The sequence below is a fragment of the Zootoca vivipara genome, chromosome 7 (assembly GCF_963506605.1).
Source record: "Zootoca vivipara chromosome 7, rZooViv1.1, whole genome shotgun sequence".
Classification (NCBI taxonomy): Eukaryota; Metazoa; Chordata; class Lepidosauria; order Squamata; family Lacertidae; genus Zootoca; species Zootoca vivipara.
Window position 1 is genome coordinate 90891243 of NC_083282.1, and position 19670 is coordinate 90910912.

The 19670-nt window shown below is 48.0% G+C and overlaps 1 protein-coding gene across 2 annotated transcripts in view; it reads right to left on the reverse strand.

Annotated features, from left to right (window-relative positions):
• Positions 1-1952: 1952 nt before the first annotated feature.
• SLC2A4RG (SLC2A4 regulator) overlaps positions 1953-19670 on the reverse strand; it is a 48496-nt gene continuing 30778 nt past the window's right edge. Inside the window, exons 3-9 of one of the 2 annotated variants that reach the window (XM_035122367.2) lie at positions 18876-18985; positions 14940-15178; positions 14454-14554; positions 12339-12633; positions 11444-11569; positions 10155-10279; positions 1953-8511 (exon numbers count right to left, since the gene is read on the reverse strand). In XM_035122367.2, coding sequence (XP_034978258.1) covers positions 8400-8511; positions 10155-10279; positions 11444-11569; positions 12339-12633; positions 14454-14554; positions 14940-15178; positions 18876-18985 — 1108 coding nt within the window. In that variant the 3' untranslated portion in view covers positions 1953-8399. The remainder of the gene's footprint in view (positions 8512-10154; positions 10280-11443; positions 11570-12338; positions 12634-14453; positions 14555-14939; positions 15179-18875; positions 18986-19670) is intronic. The other variant, XM_035122368.2, reaches the window with a different exon arrangement.

Below are 19670 nucleotides of genomic sequence, written 5' to 3' on the forward strand. Positions count from 1 at the left end.
GAACTTCCTTCTGCAACGTGTGCTGATTGTGCAAGGTAAGCAAACATTTGCCCTGCTTGCGCTGCAGTTTTTTGCTTCTGCAAAACCGCAGGAGGGGTGAAGCAGATTGAGGCAATCCTGAGTGCTGGCGATACCGTACACTGCTAATCTCTCCCAGTTGGCCCTTGCTGAGGCATGGCCAACACCACCCTTCGGTAACATGGCACATGGATGTGCTGACTGGGGCAAATGGGTACCGTAATCCAAAAATGGCTGGAGGGGCAGCAGGTTGGCAAAGGCTGGTTTTGACCTATGAAAAGCCTTAAAGCAGCTCAGGACTGCAATATCTGAAGGACAGCCTCTCCACATACAAACCAACCTGTGGTCATCATGCGAGGACCTTCTGTGTGTGCCTCCTCCACAAGAGGTCCAGAGGGTGGCAACAAGAGAACGGGCCTTTTCTGTAGCTCCCCATTTATGGAATGCTCTTCCCAGGGAGGCTCACCAGGCACCTTTGTTACATAACTTGAGGCTCTTGGCAAAATCATTCTCCTCCTCCCAGGCCTTTTCCTAATTAAACGATCCATGGCCTTTTAAAACTATGCATGGGGGTGTGTGCATTGTTTGTTACTATGCTACATATTGTTATGAAGGGACGCAAGTGGCGCTGTGGTCTAAACCACTGAGCAACTTAGGCTTGCCAATCGGCAGTTTTAATTCCCACGACGGAGTGAGCTCCCATTGCTCTGTCCCAGCTCCTGCCAACCTTGAAGTTCGAATGCACACTAGTGCAAGTAGATAAATAGGTACCGCTGTGGCAGGAAGGTAAACATTTCCGTGCACTCTGGTTCCCATCACAGTGTTCCGTTGTGCTAGGAGTTTAATTCTGCTGGCCACATGACCCAGAAAGCTGTCTGTGGACAAATGCCGGCTCCCTCGGTCTGAAAGTCCACCTTTGACTGGACTTAACTGTCCAGGGGTCCTTTACCCTGTGGTCTTTGGATGAAGAGTGCAGGATTTTAATGAATAATAGCAACTTCGTGTTGAAATTAAATGAATTGGTATGTCTAGCCCAGGCATAGGCAACCTTGGCTCTCCAGATGTTTTGGAACTACAACTCCCATGATCCCTAGCTAACAGGGCCAGTGGTCAGGGATCATGGGAGTTGTAGTTCCAAAAACATCTGGAGAGCCAAGGTTGCCTATGCCTGGTCTAGCCTATGTCCACCTGGGAATAAACAAAGCACTCCACCCTTAAGAAGGCAGCACCCATTACAGAGTCAACCTGGAGGCTGACTCCATTCTTTTCCCATTAGATAGCTATCGATGCCTCCTCAATACTGCTGCTAAGATGATGCAGAAGTCGCTGGGTCTGAACAAACACTTTTGAAAGTGATCTACATCCAAGAGCCCCCCCCCCGTTGTCTCCCACTTCAAAAGGGTCAGTGTGGTTTAGTGGTTGGACTGTTGGAATAGGGTCTAGAGCTCACTGGGTGATCTTGGGCCAATTGCTGCCTCTCGCAGGTTTGTTGTTGGGATTAAACGAAGAAGGGGAGAAAACCATATACATCACCTTGAGCTCCCTGGAGAAAAAAGGCAGACTATAAATGCAACAAATAACACTGAAACCCAGAAAGACCAAGACACAAGCATTTTCTTGAAAAAAACACAACTTTTTTCCCCCTCTGAATATCTGATAAAAGTCTCAATTTGATTGGCACGCTTCCTCCGATACCAAAGGTCACCTGAGCACAGCACAGCACACACATACAGACATACACGCAAACACACAGTCAGTACAAGAAGCGCCACCTCCACACTTGTAACATCCTGAAAGAAAAGGTTCCTTTAAAGGGGGGGGGGGCTTGCAGGGAAAGAAGAGAACTGTTTGTCGCATTCTGGGCTGTGTAAATATCCTTCCAACCATAGCAAAACAAAAATCCTAGTTTGGTTTCTTCCTCTTCTCTTGGTTTGTTTTTGTTTTTTGTTTAAAAAAAAGCTTTTCAAAATACATTTCTTGCTGTGGCAGCACTTAGGAATGTTTTCGCTTGCTATTTTTATACACACACACAAAAGAAGTGTGTGTTTGTGTTTGGCTAATAGCTCTCCCAGCTGAGTTGTGTCTCACAGGTGGGAGATCATTCTTGATCTAGAACAGGATTTGTCTGCCTGTGGCCCTAAAAAAAAATAGTCATCAAAACATGGGGAAGATACATTCAATGTCAAAACTACACGCTCTCCCTAACTGCAGGTGCCCCAGCTACAAAAAGGAAGTGCCAATTTAATCTCAGAGCCTTGCAACCTCCAAGGAGGGTTTGGGATACTGTGGCAAAATCAGTTTCTCACCTCCGACCATTCTCGGAAAAGCAGAATACAGCAATAATGCCTAACGCCCACAAACTGCTTCTGAACCCGGCCGCCTCTGATCTGAGATTATGATCAAGTTGACACACTGTCCAATCCTCATTTACAGACCGTCTAGTCCTGCCAGGGATGATTCCCAGAACCAACAGGCATGTTCCACATTCCACTGATGCAAGGCGCAGCCGGCAATTTGACCCCAATTTTGTTGCACCTGCCAAGAGTGAGCTGTCCCACTATTTTTTTAATGTGTTGTTTTGCTTTGCTAGATTGATATTCAAAGCAATGTACAGAAAAGACAAAGCCATAAATATGAATCAAGTTGAAAGCATCTTTACGCTGGGGAATTCTTGCATGTATTCTCTGCTGCTTGCAGTTGCTAATGGCAAAGAAACTGTTTAGGGAGGTTGCGGAATGGCAACCTTTCCTCAGAGAAGCCAGAGTCCCTCACAAAAAGGAGGGTAGGGGAACATTGCTCTGTGTTGATCTCCATTTGGAAACTACCAGCCATCCTCGTCTCCCCACTAAGGACCTAATCTAACCCAACAGCTCTTGACCAGTAAGAACAGAGGGCATTCTTGGCTGGCACGGTCTTGGGCCAGACCAGTCTGGCCATTAAAATGGCTTTTAGCCTACACGAGCAGCAGCAGCAGCAGCAGCTTGTAGAAACCAGAGTTGAATGCAAACCCTTCATAAAACAACTCCCTGGAAGTGGAAATTCAGCATATTGAGAAGGGATCTCACGCAGCTCTGCTCTATGTTGTGCTAGCTTTTTACCTGCAGGGAGTTTTTAACAGATAGGATGCCAATGAAAAGCCTGGTATTTTCCCCAACCTACTCCCAAGACCCTTTTATTCTGTTTTATCTGATCGCCCTTGTTTGAGGATTTAGTTAATGGCTATAATCCCACTCAAATGTTAAAATGTCCAAAAGGTATGCACAGGGCAGAACCTAATTCATGTTTGACTGACTTTTCCAACTGCCTGCAGTACAGGAGGTATATACAAAGTAGAACTAAGGAACTTGTTCTGTCAGCACACAGATTTAAACTAGTGCAATAGATTCCCCCCCCCCCAATGCTCTCTCCTAAATATGCTATGGGTTCCCACCACCAACCATCCAGAGAAAATTTAGGATCATGTGCAGGGAGGGGGTGTAGAGGAGGGCAATCTACTGCACAAGTTCAAATCCTTGCACAGATACAACATGTTAGCTGGAGATCACCACTGGGCACTGCAAATTTTACTTGCGGAAAGGTATCTCTCCCACCTCCCTTTTTATTACTTGCCTGAGTTTCTCTCTCTCTCTCTCTCTTTATTAAGGCTTACGGTGATTTAGAAGTGATGGTATTTTAGCACAGTTAAGGTTAGATTTCAAGCTGTGAACATCCCAGTTGAAATGCAAACACCCATGGAGTGCTCGAGGAGTCTGGGCTGCGTTTTTAAAGTGTTTTGTTTCTGCTGAAATTTCTGAGGACAAAAAGCCCTCCCACCAGGGGTGCTGTTAAAACCCAGGAGGCCCAAGCCTTTTGCATCTGACCATGTGACTCCTATCTATCCCCCAATCTGCAAGTCAACATGTTTGTGCTCCTATACATATTAACCATCATATGCAAATTTCATGCAACTGTGTCAGGGCTTGTCCACACTTGCGCTTCTCCAATGCCTAGGAAGCACAGTTCTGAGCCGTTTCCTCCAAACAACGAATACCGTAGCAATCTGCAGAAAACCCGATTGCAGTTTGCTCAATTGAACACTAGAGGGCGGTTTTCAGGGGGAGGGGAGCAACTGGGCGAGAGGAAGTGCAGATAAGCCCTCATCTCAATTGGTTTCTTGTGGGAGGAACAAGTGCAAGGAAACCACTGATTTAACCCAATAACATAAGAAAATAGCCTCTAAGGCTGTCAATATTCTTTTAGTATTTTCTTTTGCCATTTGAAGTTAAAGCAGAGGCTTGCTGGTTTAAGTAAGTGGGCGGGGGGGGGGGAGGAAGAAAATGGAGTAAGGTTGCCAACTTAAAAAGCTTCGATTCTACTGGAAAGATTCAAATTCCACAGTCCACTTTACAGCTTCTGAGACCTAGAGGGCATGGTGTATACACCAGATCCTTTGTGTCACTTCATTCCTACCTAGCAGGACCAGAGGGCGGGGATGATGGGGAGTTGCAGTCCAATATCTGGGGACTCAGTATTGAAAAAGGTTGCTCTAGGGCAGGCATCCCTAAACTGCGGCCCTCCAGATGTTTTGGCCTACAACTCCCATGATCCCTAGCTAACAGGACCAGTGGTCGGGGAAAATGGGAATTGTACTCCATAACATCTGGAGGGCCAAAGTTTGGGGGTGCCTGCTCTAGGTCAAGTGCCATTGGGGCAAAAGTACCACTTGACCTCCAGCCACAAGGTGGCAGTCTATTTAACAGAGAAGGGTGGGGGCTCATCCCTTGACAAGCCAAGTTCCTATGACTAGGATTGTTTTCACAGTCTTCTGCTGCTGGCGCTTATAGTGGCTTCCTACTGCAGGCAGTGGAAGTTGCTGCTGTTCCAGGTTAGAAAATCCCCTGGATATACAAAACAAGCATGCGAGAAAGATTCCAACTTCGCATTTACTCTGCCATGCTTTTAAAACTGTGCATGAATATTGGAGAGGTACCAGCAACACCCCCAATTTATACTCTTGAAACGGTACAGTCTGTTGTTCCATGTGCCTCTCTTGAACATCTAGGGTTGGTCTCATGTTCTAACCACGTTTACTCAGAGGTAAGTCCCATTCACTTCAGTTGGGTTCACATGCAAGTGCTTACAAGCAAGCTCCAGACCCTTGGAGCACAATCCTGCCCACGCTTACTCAGGAGTAAGTCTACATTCAATGGAGAGCTGCTGCCCTAATCTCTCTAAGGTGTGGCACCCGAGATTTCATACAATAAAATAATCTGAATTTTTTAACAGATTCCAAAGCTGCTTTTATATATATATATTTATATATAAAATAAAGCTCCCTCTGCGCACACACACACACATGCTTGCCATGCAGCACAATCTGACTGCTTACTCAGAAGCAGGTCCCGCAAGAGGGCGTCCTGCTATGTAAGCACACAAAGGACTGCAGCCTTCGTCTCCAAAAGGCCACTTTGAATAGGGGCGATGGGAAAAGGGCTGATTATCTTCCAACGTTAACAACCCGGGAGGACTTTGTCCATTCCACTGCAGGCAAGAGACTGCACAGCAAAGCTTTTTTAAAAAATGGGGGGGCGGGGGCGGCAGGGAGAGAGAAGAACTACCTCTCTCACCAGCCAGTGCAGTTTTGCTTAAAGTGAGAGGGAGAGAGAAAGCTGCAGGTGGGGAGCGAGGTTCATTCCCTCTACAAAAATGGAAGCCATACTTTTCCAAAGTTAACAGGATAAACCTCCCCAACCACCTAACGTTCACCTTGTGTATTACGGGGAGGTGGGCCTTAAAAATGCAAACTTTGCTACCATTCGATTTCTTAAAGAACATCATACCCCCCCCAAAAAAAACCCTCAAATCCTTGTGCAGTTTGGTATAGTGCAAAGAGTGGCGATCCAATGAGGCATTTCCCGGCAGTCTGGTTCCCAAAGCTGATCACCCTCATTTTCAAAGCATGAGGATGATAGGCGCAGGCACCTTGGAAATGTGCAAGACATGTGCAAATGCCGCTGAAATAAGGCAGCGGTGCAAGAATGGAAACACACTCCTGCCGCTGCTTATCGTTTCAGCGCGGTTCCCTCTGGGTACATTTTGGCTAAAAGCAGATTTTATCTGAGGACCATGGATTCCCATTAATAGCTACCAAACTTTACAAAGTCTGTCTTTCAGACAAGTAGCCATTTTAGCTACTACAAGAAACATCTAAGGGGTTGAAGTGTGGCACGAAAATATAAAAAAAAACAAAGGGCGAAAAATTTAAAACCTTAACGGGATTAGTTTGGTTATAAAGACCTGGCTCCTAAAACAAAAAAAGGAAAAAATTCTAACAGCCTAGCTAAATATTTATGGAGATGGGTGAAATTTGAGTAAGAATACCAACATGTTTCACAGGTGCGATACTTGAGGGGAATGGGGAATCAATGTTCACTTTCCCAAATTAAAAAAAAAAGGTTTAGGAAACAGCTGCAATGTAGACTCTCCCACTGCACAAGAGCGACCCCTCCCCACCCCAAATGAAAGGGAGACCCCAAGGCATGAGGTGGTTGGCTGGGAAGGTTGCGTAGAGTTCTCCAGAAAGGTTATGCCTTTGCAGTGTGTCCAATGACACAGGTGCAATGGACTAATTACATTTAAAGCACATCATTCTGGCATCTGGTGCATTTAAGTGCAAGCAAGCTCACCACTGCTTGGTTCGGACCCCACCCCACCCCAAGAACAGCTACAAAATGGCAATTACTCCCCCCAAAATAAGCAGTTCAGAAGAAGGTGGAAGGGAGATGGAAAAAACAGACCTAAATGAAACCTCAATGTTCGACATTTGGCAAGGTTCCTCCAAATACGAAACTCAGAAAATCCTGATTCCAAAATTAAAATTCGAGCCAGAATTGTCGGGTGGGAGGGAGTTGCGAGTCTTGTCACTGAGATTTCAACTTTGCCACCCACATCTGGCACCCAAGTCAAAACCTGCCGCAGATCCATTTCCTGATTTCCTGCCAGCACACACAAAATTCGAGAAAGTCTGGGATTGCACATACGGAAGTTGAAGTGTTCTTTTGTGTGGTCAGAGCAACTTGCAATTCATTCCGGCTCTTGTGGGGGGAAAAGAGCAGGTTGCCTTTCCCGTGGATAGCTTATTTCTTGCAAGAGACCAAGGTATTCAAACCCACCATGGGACCATTCTTAAGCCAGGTTGCAAAAGTCTGGACGTTTCCTATAATGCAGCCTTCTTCTCCGTGCCTTGGAAGGTGGAGGTGGAAGAGAGAAGGCAGGTAGTGAATGAAGACGGGGAGATAAAACTTCTCAGGCTCCAAGGACACCCTACAGATTCGGCCCCCCCCCCAAAAAAAAACTGCATCAGAGTCCTAGATTAGACTCGTTACCTTCAAAATCTATACAAAAACAAACAAAAAAACACCTTTGTGTTTCTGAAAATTGTGTTGCAACCAATATGTGAAAACAGCTGAAGGGCTGGGTCTGGGCATTTTCCTTTCTGTCTAATGCCTGATTCACCATTTGTTAAGCAGACCAAAGCAAAATAATGAAAAAGAAAATGCAGGAGGAGAAGAGGAGGAAAGCCCAGGTGCAAAAGTCTGTGTTCTCTGTTAGCCATGGGATAAAAACTTGCTCTCCTTTCCACTGAAGGCAGGAAGAGCAACCATTGGCTCGGCCTGCCTTGAATTGGCTCTTTGGGTTCGGCAGCCTTCTCACAGGGCACTGCTGGCTGCCCCCCTCGCCTCAGACCCTAGAGAGCAGGGGTGGGGGGCCCTCTCCAAGGGTTGCTGGACTCCAACTCCCATCAGCCCCAGCCAGCGTGGCCAACGGCCAGGGTTGCTGGGAGCTGCAGTTGAGCATCTTCTGGAAGGCTACAGGCTCCCCACCCCTGACCTTAAGGCTACGAGAAGGAGAGGAGGTAAGGATATGGGGAGAAGGAAAAGAAATAGCTTATTTCAAACAGAAAACACACACCCCCCAAAAAAGGCTCGATCTTCACATGTGTGGATGTGGAAAAAGCTGCCATTGGGCCGAGAAAGGTTGGTGGCAGGTCTTTTTTTAAAAAAAAGGTTAGGATAAAAGAGCACCAGAGTGTTCCTATTGTGGGCGTCGAGAGGGCCTGCCTGGGCCGTGCACAGCTTGGGAAAGGCAGAGGTTCACCTTCCTTCCTCCTTGCAAAGCTACAATGCCACCGTCCGCGGCAGACTCTCTCCTTTTTCCTGAGCCAAGGCACAGATGGGAGTCCCCACCTTGGGTGGGGGCAGGGTGGGGGAGAGGGAGGTGCTGCCAGGAAGGGGGCGGACGGACGACCAGGCTGGAAGGCACAGAAGTGCAAATCGCGCGACGAGGAGGGGGGGAGCCCGGGCGGGCGGCCTCCCCGGAGCTGGGCTGCAGGGAGACTCGGCTCAGTCGACAAACCGCTGGCAGGCCTTCTTCCAGCGACAGGCCGTGCACCACATGCTGCGGTTCTCCATCCCGTACACCTTGCGGCACTTCTTGGCCTCGCCGCGAGGCTTCCTGGAAAGAGGCAGAGCAGAAAAGGCCGTTGAGAGAGAGGGCAAGAGGGGGACCTGCCTGCGCAGACAAGTCGAACGGCCACCGGTTCAGAGGGCGGGAAGCAGGAGAGGGCGGGCCTCGGTGGCAAAATGCCCACTTCTCTAAGGCAGAAGACCCCAGGGTCAACCCCAGGCATCTTCAGCTTAGAGGAAGGATCGGTTAGCAAGTGATGCAGGAAGGTCGCACTCCAAGAACCTGGGTAGCTCCTGCTTGCTGCATGCTTAATACTACACCCATCTGACTGGGTTTCCCCAACCACACTGGGCAGCTTTCAAGAGAACATTAAAAAAAAAGAATAAAACTTCAAACATTAAAAACTTCCCTAAACAGGGCTGCCTTCAGATGTCTTCTAAAAGTCAGATAAGTTGTTTATTCCCTTGACATCTGTTGGGAGGGTGTTCCACAGGGTGGGTGCCACTACCGAGAAGGCCCTCTGCCTGGTTACCTGTAACCTCGTTTCTTGCAGTGAGAGAACTGCCAGAAGGCCCTCGGACCTGGACCTCAGTGTCCGGGCTGAACGATGGGGGTGGAGACGCTCCTTCAAGTATACAGGACCGAGACCGTTGGAGCGAGATGGACAGATTGGCTGGCCTGTGCATACCCAATACCTCTCCATTCCAGGGCAAGCAGAGAGAGAGAGATGGCGGGACGTAACAGAGAAGGGAATGTGCTTCTGTTTGGCCAAGGTGAAATGTAGCCCTTATAGATCTATCTATCCAAGAAGCAAAACCAAAAAGCATTCAAGGCTGCTTCTAAAAGGGACATCTACAGTGGAATAGACTGGCTTTCTTCACTTTTTAAGTTTTCTTTTACAGGACATCTGCATGACCTTGCAGGCGAAGCATGCTCCTCTCCTGTTTTGCCTTCTGGTTTTCTCCAGAATGCAGAAAATCAGACCCTCCCCCCCCCCCCCGCGCGACTCTCTCTAGTTTAAAAAACACATAATGGAACAGCTGAGCACTTTCGCCAGCTGAAGATGGCAAGTGGCCTGTTTGCTCTCTCTAGGAATCGACTCCATCCCTTTAACCCTTCACTTTCCAAACAGCGCTGCTTTTATTGCAGGTTTCTTTTCACACACACCCAAACTGCATCACAGGGTCCGTGGTCACAAGCGCAGGATGGAGTGAGAGAGGTTGGGGTGGGTGGGTGGGTGTCCAGAAGTATTTAACCCTTTCCTCCCACCCCATAGCCCCAATCAGCACCCCACCATCACCAGCACATTTGGGGATAGGAAAAGGTGGAGCTTATGTGGGTCCTGCAAGTCTGGAAGGAGAGTTGCTATTTCACGGGCAGCTTAAAGCTGAACAGACCTCAATTGGGCATTGCTCAACTTTCTCTCTCTCTGGAAGCACCTCAAGTGTCAAATGGTGCTCATTCTACTCTGGTGGCACACATGCAAGATTCTATGTACAGTATGCAAGTAACAACTCCTTTCCCCTTAAATGCACCTCCACCCTAGATTTTAACATGAGTTTCAGGCAGACTAGTGTGGAAACCAAAACCTTTTAAGAGGCTAGGGGGGAGAGATGCAAATTTCCGTTCTATTTTCAGAACAGAGACACCAAATCGCGGATGGGGGCGATTCACGCGGATGGCCAACTCACCTTGTGCCCGTGGCAGGCTTTGGCATGGAAGAGGGCACTGGTGGGTGCCCCTTGGCAGCGGGCACAGGAGGGACCTGTGGGCGCTTTTCTCCTACGTCAGCAGGCCGGATAGGGGTTAGGCAGCCCTGGGGGGGGGGGAGGAGAAAAAAATATTGCATCGTGCCCTAAGTGTGCAGCAATCAGAGCAGCAGCGATACAACACTGGGCCCTGGGGGAGGGGGGAAACAGCAGCAGGGGAGGAGATGGCTATCAAAGGCTGCTAAGCATGGTAGCTATGCTCTGCCTCCAGAGTCAGACACAGCAATGCTTCCGAATACCATTTGCAGGAAACCACAGGGGGGAGGAGAGGGCTTCTGTGTTCGAATCCTGCTTGCAGCTTTCCCACAGGCCTGTGGTCGGCCACTGTGAGAAGAGGATGCTGGATTAGATGGGCCATTGGCCTCATCCTGCAGCGCTCGTCTTATGACCAACATGGGACAGCTACATCTTTTGCCGCCAAAGACGCACCCACCTACCAACCAACCAACCAACCAACCAACGAGAGGCATCTTAATTAGAGGCAATGATGGCCAGTGACTACACCAATGGATCCCTGTAGCCAGCAGCCGCATTTATTTATTTCAAATAATTGTGGGGTTGGAAGGGCACCCGAGGGTCACCTAGTCCAACCCCCTGCCGTGCAGGAATCTTAGCAGCATCCAGGACAGATAGCTGTCCATTTACAGTGTTGCCTCGCTTAACGAATGCCCTGCTTAACGAATTTTCCGCTTAACAAAAGGGTTTTTCGAGCGGAGGTTGCCTCGCTAGATGAATTCGTTTTATGAAAAATTCGTCTAGCGAATCGCGGTTTCCCATAGGAATGCATTGAAATTCAATTAATGCGTTCCTATGGGCAAAAAAAATTTCAAAAAAAAATTCAATTCAAAAATTCAAAATTCTATGGGATTCGCTAGACGAATTTTTCGTTATAAGAAAAGACCCGTGGAACGAATTAAATTCGTCTAGCGAGGCAACACTGTATATTTATTACCTTCAAATACCACCTGTTCTTCTAAGGAGTTTAAAGCGGTGTACACCGTTTCCCCCAGCCCATCGCGACGACCACCCTAAAAGGTAGGTTAGGCTGAGAGACGGCGGCTGGCCCAAGGTAACAATGGCCAGTGAGAGCTTCGTGGCTAAGTAGGGGATTTGAACCCTGGTCTCCCAGGTTATAGTACAACACTCTAACCGCTGCACCACACTGGCGGAGGGGAGGGGAGGAGACGAGCGTGGCCCTCTGGGTTACTTACCGGGGGGCTTTTAAAAAGGACAGGGGGCAGAGGTGGGAAAAATGTTGGCTGCTGCCATGATATGCTGATTTCCATTCCAGTGGGTGGCACTTTCAGATCAGCCAGCACGCCAGCAGGACCCGTTGCCTGGAAATCAAAGCAAAGTGGCATTTCTTGTTTTGTTTTTAAGAAACCAGCAGGTCACCAATTTTTGAGGGTTGGGGGACACAGGAAAACCAGGTTCTGCCCCGTATTGGGGCTCCTGAGCCATCCTTATGCGGTGAGCATTTCTCCCAGCAATTCATAGCCAACCCTCACTAAACCAGGGGTGGGACACGTCCGGCCTGGGTGGGCCAAATGCTGTCCCCCACCCCCGGTTTCTCTCTGCAGCCCTTTCCCCTACCCAGGGGCCACTGTTCGAGTACTTTTGCACGGTTGGAATACATCCTTGACAGCCAGTGGTGGCAGCGTAGTGGTTAAGAGTGCTGGGATAGGACCCTAGGAGGTTGGGGTTCGAATCCCCGCTCAGCCGTGAAGCTTGCTGGGTGGCCCTGGGCCATTCACTCACTCCCAGCCTAGCCTACCTCACAGGGCTTTTGTTTTGAGGATAAAACGCAAGAAGAGTATGCAGGCCGCCTTGAGCAAAGGTGGGATACAGGTGTAATAAATAATAATGCTTGCCTGGAAGCAAGATAGAGAGATGTTTTACGCGTAGAAGCCTCTGACTTTTGCATAGCTGGAACATAATGATCTATGGTGCAACGGTAAGAGTCCTATTCATTGCTCTGTCCCGTTTTGCCTCTGGGCAAGCGGCCCCCGGAAGGTTGCGCATGAGGTGATGCGGCCCCCTCAAGCTGAAAAAGGTTCCTCGCCCTTGCCCCAAGCTCCAGCCAGCGCTCCAATCCGGAGAGCCCACCTGGTACGCATGGTCGGCCTGGATGTGGCAGACACTCGTGGGGGCCGATTGGCTGAGGATAGCCATGTGCGTCGGCTGGCTCAGTTGAGGCGCCGCGGAAATGTCCGGACTGAACGAAGGAACCCCTGACGCTGGCTGCACCTCCTCCAGGGCGGGAAAGGCCGGGGGCACGGAGGAGGTGGGGGAGACGGGCGTCAGGCTGGACAGGCCGTCCGTCAAGGAGTCCATGTTGACGTCCAGCTCCGTGTAGTAGAAGTCTTCCTCCCCGTCGCTCTGATCCAGGTCAGCTTTCCTTCTGGTGGAAGAAAAATAAAAATGGAGGGGGGCCTATCAGCAGCCATTGGAATTAGGGGTGAAGAAAGATTGCACACGAGGCAGGGCCAGAATAATAATAATAAAAAAGCTCAATGGAATAATTCTACTGATGGGTGCTGATGGCGTCTCCCTTCTGCGATCATAGCCTTCAGCAACCCAGTGCCCTCCAGATGTCTGGCACCACAAATCCCACCAGCCCATCCAGCACAGGCTGGTGGGACTTGTGGTCCAAAAAATCTGGAGGGTGCCAGGTTGCCAAAGGCTCTCCGATCATCACTACCTGAAGGTTCCCGATACGCCAAGAATTTTTCAGCTTTTTTTCAAATTCAAAAGATGAGGGGTGCTAAGAAGTTATAACGTGACTGGGGAATTTGAAATATATTTTGGTTAAATTAATACAATTAAGTTTTTGTTTGGTGAGTAAAATTGCATAGAAATTATTCAAAAGGATTGCCAAGCACTTTATTTATCATTAACCTAACCTTTTCAGAAGGTGAAATTAAAATTCTTTCCGAAAACAGCTCCTGTGCTTCTTCATCAAACGTAGACTTACCCAGCTAAATGTTGTCCAATCACAAAAATAGATTTGAGTTCCTCACACCCAAAAACGTATTTTTTAAGAATCCCTCACTGAAGAAATTTGCAAAAAAACAAAAAACTGGCCCCCAAAAATGACATTTCCTAATGCCCAGCTCAGCTGTCTTGTCACCTTTAACTGAGACTGCAAAGCCAGTAGTTCTCAAACTTTTTCCCCTGTGGGCAGCACTTTCACAATAAAAATTTGCACCACACTGTTTTTATTGCTTGCTTGATTTTTTTTATTGATACATACATTGGAAAACACAACTAGGATTGTCCTCGGTATCTTTCGATGTTCTCACTCTCATTTATAAAATATATTTAACCCTATTCAGCAAAAAAACAACAACTATACTATAAGACACTGAAATGTGTAATTATTTATTTTATTGCCCTTTGAGAACCACTGTTCTAAGCCATGAAATATCCTGGTCCCCAAACCACGAAAGGCTTTATAGGTCAAAGCCAGAGCTCTGAATTGGGCCCAAAAAACAGACTTAGAGCCAGCACAGCTGGCATAACACAGTTAATAATCCAGGAGCCACACTGTAATAACTGCAGTTTCCCAACAGTCTTCAAGGGCAGCCCCAATGTATAGCACATCACAGTAATCTAGCCTAGTGGCTTCCACAAGAACACGGGAGCTTGAAATCTATGTAGCAGCGGTTGAGGCTGGGGCTGAACCCTATGCAAAGCCTATGTGTCCTGCCACAAAATTTGGCTCTTCCATGTGCCTGAAGCCCTCCAATACTTAGCTCCCTCCCTCCTGCCATCAGTCGGTGCCTCTGCACTTATTCTCTAGTTGCTTCTACAGATTATGCGTTACTGGTTGCAAATACAGTGGTACCTCTACTTACGAATGTTTCTACTTACGAATGGAGCTCCGTCCGCCATCTTGGATGCGGTTTAGATAGGATTTTTTCTACTTACAAATTTTTAGATAGGGTTGCTTCTACTTACGAATTTTTTCTCCCAATGCATTCCTATGGGATTCGACTTACAAATTTTTTCGACTTACAAATGTGTGTTCGGAACGCATTAAATTCGTAAGTAGAGGTACCACTGTACACGAGTCCTACACACATAACTCTTTTCCCTCTTCATCTTCGCGCTTTCAAAAATGGGTTTTAAGCGTGCAAATGTGTAAACATTTCTCCCCACTCCAAACCCAACCTGCCCATGGTGCCAGCAACTGAACGGGCCCACCAGGCCCAAACCTACCCCAGATGGATGGTCCTGATGTGTTTCTGCATCCCAGAGGAACTGCTCAGCACCTTCCCACAGTTCTTCCACAAGCACTTGAACATCACCTTGGTGGAGTTCTGTAAGAAACAGGAGAAAGGACCATTTTCAGGCCCACCTCGGAGTCTCAACGCTTATCCTGGGGACTAGAAACCTGTTTAGCCCTGGAAGGTTTGGGCTAAAAGGCTATCAAGCAGCCACAATCAGAGACTTGTAGAATCACAGATTAAAGGCATATTATTTTCCATTGGGGGTTGAGCTCAACAAGCCCGACAGTAAGAGATGTTCAGTAGTGGAACAGTCGCCCTCGGGAGGTTGTGGACTCTCCTTCCTTGGGTGACCACCTGTCAGGAATTCCTTAGCTGAGATTCCTTCATTGCAGGGGGCTGGATTGGATGACCCTTGGGGTCCCTTCCAACTCTACGATTCTTTCCCAAGATGCCACCCTTGCCCCCACTCTCTCACCTTCCTCTTCCTGGGGATGGGGTCACCAAACAGGAAGTGGGTCGCCTCGGTCTCCTCCAGCTCCGACTGCAGCGAGGGAAGGAAGCTGGCGGGAGCCTCCGTGGACAGCGGTGGAGACGGCGTCGAGGGGGTGGAGAGGTCACTGGGAGGGTCCCAGCCCCAGTCACCGCTGTTGTTACTGCTGCTGCTGCAGCTGGAGGACATGGCCGGAACTTCCTTCCAAACATCACCGTTGGTTTCTGCCGCGGGGTAGAAAAAAAAAGACGTCAGAAGTGCACATCGCTCGCTGGCCACCCCAAGCATGCCTAAAACACTTTTGAGCACCAAAAACAACCAGGTGCCAGAACGATTTTCATTCTGAGGGCCACATCCCTTTGTGTGGAACCGCCCGAGGGCCGGGTGCCAGCAGGGCCAGAGTGAAGAGCCAGCAGGGCAGTTGATGAAGCGGGTTTCGTTCCAACCATGAAAAAGTCAGAGCTATGCACACCTTTTTCCATGCTCCATCCCAGTACGTTTCTAAGCACATTTCAAAGTGTTGGTGGTGACATTTAAAGCCCTAAATGGTCCTGTATACCTGAAGGAGCGTCTCCACCCGCATCGTCCAGCCCAGAAACTGAGGTCCAGCACCGAGGGCCTTCTGGCGGTTCCCTCCCTGTGAGAAGTGAGGTTACAGCAAACCAGGCAGAGGGCCTTCTCGGTAGTGGCGCCCGCCCTGTGGTACACCCACCCACCAGATGTACAGGAAATAAACAACTATCTGACTTTTAGATGACATCTAAAGGCAGCCCTGTTTCGGGAGGTTTTTAATGTTTATCGTGCTTTTAATATTCGGTTGGAAGCTGCCCAGAGTGGCTGGGAAAACCCAGCCAGATGGGTGGGGTAAAAATATGATGATGATGGTGATGGTGATGATGATGATGATGATGATGATGCAAGTGGAGATCCTGGTGAACAAGGCTAAGCTAGGAGTGCAAAGAGCTTGGCATGGGCCAGGCACCCCAAATGGTCCCGTGGCAGCTTAAAGAGTAAAAAATAAAAATAAAAAAATTGCTACAAAAGCTGCGAGTAGTGCATAATGCTGCAGCACAATTGCTGACAGAAGTGAGGCCTTGTCAGCATATAACACCTGGACTCAGAGATCTGTACTGTTTGCCGATTTGCCACCGGGCTAGGTTCAAGGTATACAAAGCCTTGTTTGACAACTTGTTTTGATTTCCCCTGCATGCGAAGGAAGGCAGGCTCCGGCAGATTTGAGCGGGCGAGACCAATAGTAGGTCCAACGGTCAAGAAGGTGGTTTCTGCATGGGGATCGTCAACCTGGGAAGGGAGCCCATCTAGGAGAAAGAAAACTCAGGTGCTAAACCACCTCTGCCTTACAGGTAGGTAGCCGTGTTGGTCTGGCGTAGTCGAAACAAAATAAAAAAATTTTTTTCTTCCAGTAGCATCTTAAGAGACCAACTAAGCAGGACATCGTCAGAAGAAAAGGCTAAGGAGGAAACCCTACACAAATTCATTGTGGAGTCCCGAAGGTGGTTGGATTGTGTCTTGTACGCTTCCTTCTGGCAACTCCTGCAGCCCAGCAGGTGCCAGACGTCTTGCTCTGCTTTCCTCTGGGCCCCCCAAACAAACCCCTGTGTTGCAATAAGAACTAATCACAACAATACAAACACAACACGTAGGCTAGCAGTTAGTAGAAAATATATGATAGAATAATAGTATCATTCAAATGATAGGAGTAAGCCAATCAAAGTTCATATATACAATACAACAGAGCGGAAGCGAGGACCGTCAAGCCGTGTGTTCAAAACAGATGTCGAAGGACAGTCTCACAATAGTCTTTCAAAAGTATCAACAGAAGACGTCTCAAAAGCCTCAAAAGGACAGTGTCTCCGGAATGATGCTACTGTTTCGTAATAAGTCTTCATCAGCTGATAGTTTTCAACAGAATATGTAAGATTCACGCTAAGGATCACTGCTCACTAGGTATCTATTCTGTTGAAAAATATCGGCTGATGAAGACGTCTTCCATTGGAACTTTTGACATCTGTTTCGAAGACACGGCTTGACGGTCCTCGCTACCACTCTGTTATACTGTATATATGAACTTTGATTAGCTTATCCCTATAATATGAATAGTTTCATTATTCTATCATATATTTTCTACTAACGATTAGCCTATGTGTTGGGTTTGTATTGTTGCGATTCCTTTGGACCCCCCATCAGCAAGGCCAAGAGGGCAGCCCAGGACCTTCCTACACACTGCTCAGGCTTGCGCTCCAGGGAGGTCGTTTCACCCCCAGAGGTGCACTCCATTGTCTCTTAAGGTAGATGGGTGTCAACAAATAACAACTTGAGCATCGAAGTTGGCACTGTTACAGGTACATTTTTAACAACTCAGTCTTTTGGTGTGGCAGCCCCTACACTTTAGGATTCCCCAAGTACCCTTTTTGGCACCTGCTACCTAGATGTTCAGAAAGGGACCCAGGTGGTGCTGTGGTTAAACCACTGAGCCTAGGGCTTGCTGATCAGAAGGTCGGCGGTTCGAATCCCTGTGACGGGGTGAGCTCCTGTTGCTTGGTCCCAGCTCCTGCCAACCTAGCAGTTCGAAAGCACGTCAAAATGCAAGTAGATAAATAGGAACCGCTACAGCGGGAAGGTAAACGGCGTTTCCATGTGCTGCTCTGGTTTGCCAGAAGCGGCTTTGTTATGCTGGCCACATGACCTGGAAGCTGTACGCCGGCTCCCTCGGCCAATAATGCGAGATGAGCGCGCAGCCCCAGAGTCGGTCACGACTGGACCTAATGGTCAGGGGTCCCTTTACCTTTACCTTTTTACCTAGATGTTCAGAAAGTTGATGCGACTTTTAATGTGTTTTTAGACTATTTAAGCTTTCTTCTGTTGTTACCTTTTCTTAGTTGTAATTTTATTGTTTCATCTTTGTCGCAAACTGATTTGAGGGTTGTTGTTGTTGTTGTTGATTTACAATCAAGCAGTGTATATATCTATATCTATAGTATTTTAAATATAAATCATTTGGCAGACACGGCACAGTGGATCAAGAGCAAGTCGGCCATACATGTGCTGTAAAATGTAGACGTGACATGTTCCAGAAACCCAAACAGGGTAGAGACACCTTGTAAAATTATCTGGGACAATATTAGGAAGCAGGCATTGCTCATCTCAAAAGCCAACCTCCCCTCTTCTCCCCACATCTTTGCAATACTCTGTGTCCAGGGCAGCTGTTTATCAGCTCCATCTGGTACGCAGGCTGAGTCCCTACCTGCCCACTGACTGTCTCTCCAGAGTGGTGCATGCTCTGGTTATCTCCCGCTTGGACTACTGCAATGCGCTCTACGTGGGACTACCTTTGAAGGTGACCTGGAAACTACAACTAATCCAGAATGCGGCAGCTAGACTGGTGACTGGGAGCGGCCGCCGAGACCACATAACACCGGTCCTGAAAGACCTACATTGGCTCCCAGTACGTTTCCGAGCACAATTCAAAGTGTTGGTGTTGACCTTTAAAGCCCTAAACGGCCTCGGTCCGGTATACCTGAAGGAGCGTCTCCACCCCCATCGTTCTGCCCGGACACTGAGGTCCAGCTCCGAGGGCCTTCTGGCGGTTCCCTCGCTACGAGAAGCCAAGTTACAGGGAACCAGGCAGAGGGCCTTCTTGGTAGTGGCACCCACCCTGTGGAATGCCCTCCCACTAGAGGTCAAAGAGAACAACAATTACCAGACCTTTAGAAGGCATCTCAAGGCAGCCCTGTTTAGGGAAGCTTTTAATGTTTGATGGATTTCTGTATTTTAGTGTTTTGTTGGAAGCCGCCCAGAGTGGCTGGGGGAACCCGGCCAGATGGGCGGGGTATAAATAATATATTATTATTATTATTATTATTATTATTATTATTATTATTATTATTATTATTATTATACCTGCGCTGAAACCGTTGGATGGGTGGTTAAGCACAACCGGGCTGGTGGACAGGCTCGTGAGGACTGCAGCCGCTATGACCTCATCAATCCCCGCCTTTTCAGACAACTTTCTGCAGGACAGAGGGGAGGAAACACAACAACAACACATTGTCAAGAAGAGCAACTTCAGGCGTTAATCCCTGCACAGAACTTGCCGTGGCTGCTCACTGCTGGGCAAAGGCTGCCTTAGAGCCATCTACGAACACTCCTAGGAGTGGCCTTCATGCAAAAGAAAAACTGCTGTTCCTGGAATTAAGACTTTTCTAGCCTTCAAGGACGATGTTTTCTATATTATTGTTTTTTTAAAAAAATAATCACAAAACATCATTTATACACAACACATATTTATCCTCCGGTTTATTAACTGGTCCTCCGTTTCAGCTTACAGATCAATCACTTGAAAACAGAAATTCAACAAAACACAGATATGTTGAGATGTGCAAACAGCACAGGCAAATGGATTAAGTCAGGGGTCAGCAAACTTTTCCAGTAGGGGGCCGGGTCCACCGTCCCTCAGACCTTGTGGGGGGCCGGACTATATTTTGAAGGGGGAAAATGAACAAATTCCTATGCCCCACAAATAACCCAGAGATGCATTCTAAATAAAAGCATACATTCTACTCATGTCAAAACACCAGGCAGGCCCCACAAATAACCCAGAGATGCGTTTTAAATAAAAGGACACATTCTACTCATGTAATAACACGCTGATCCGTGGACTGTCTGTGGGCCAGATTTAGAAGGTGATTGTACCGG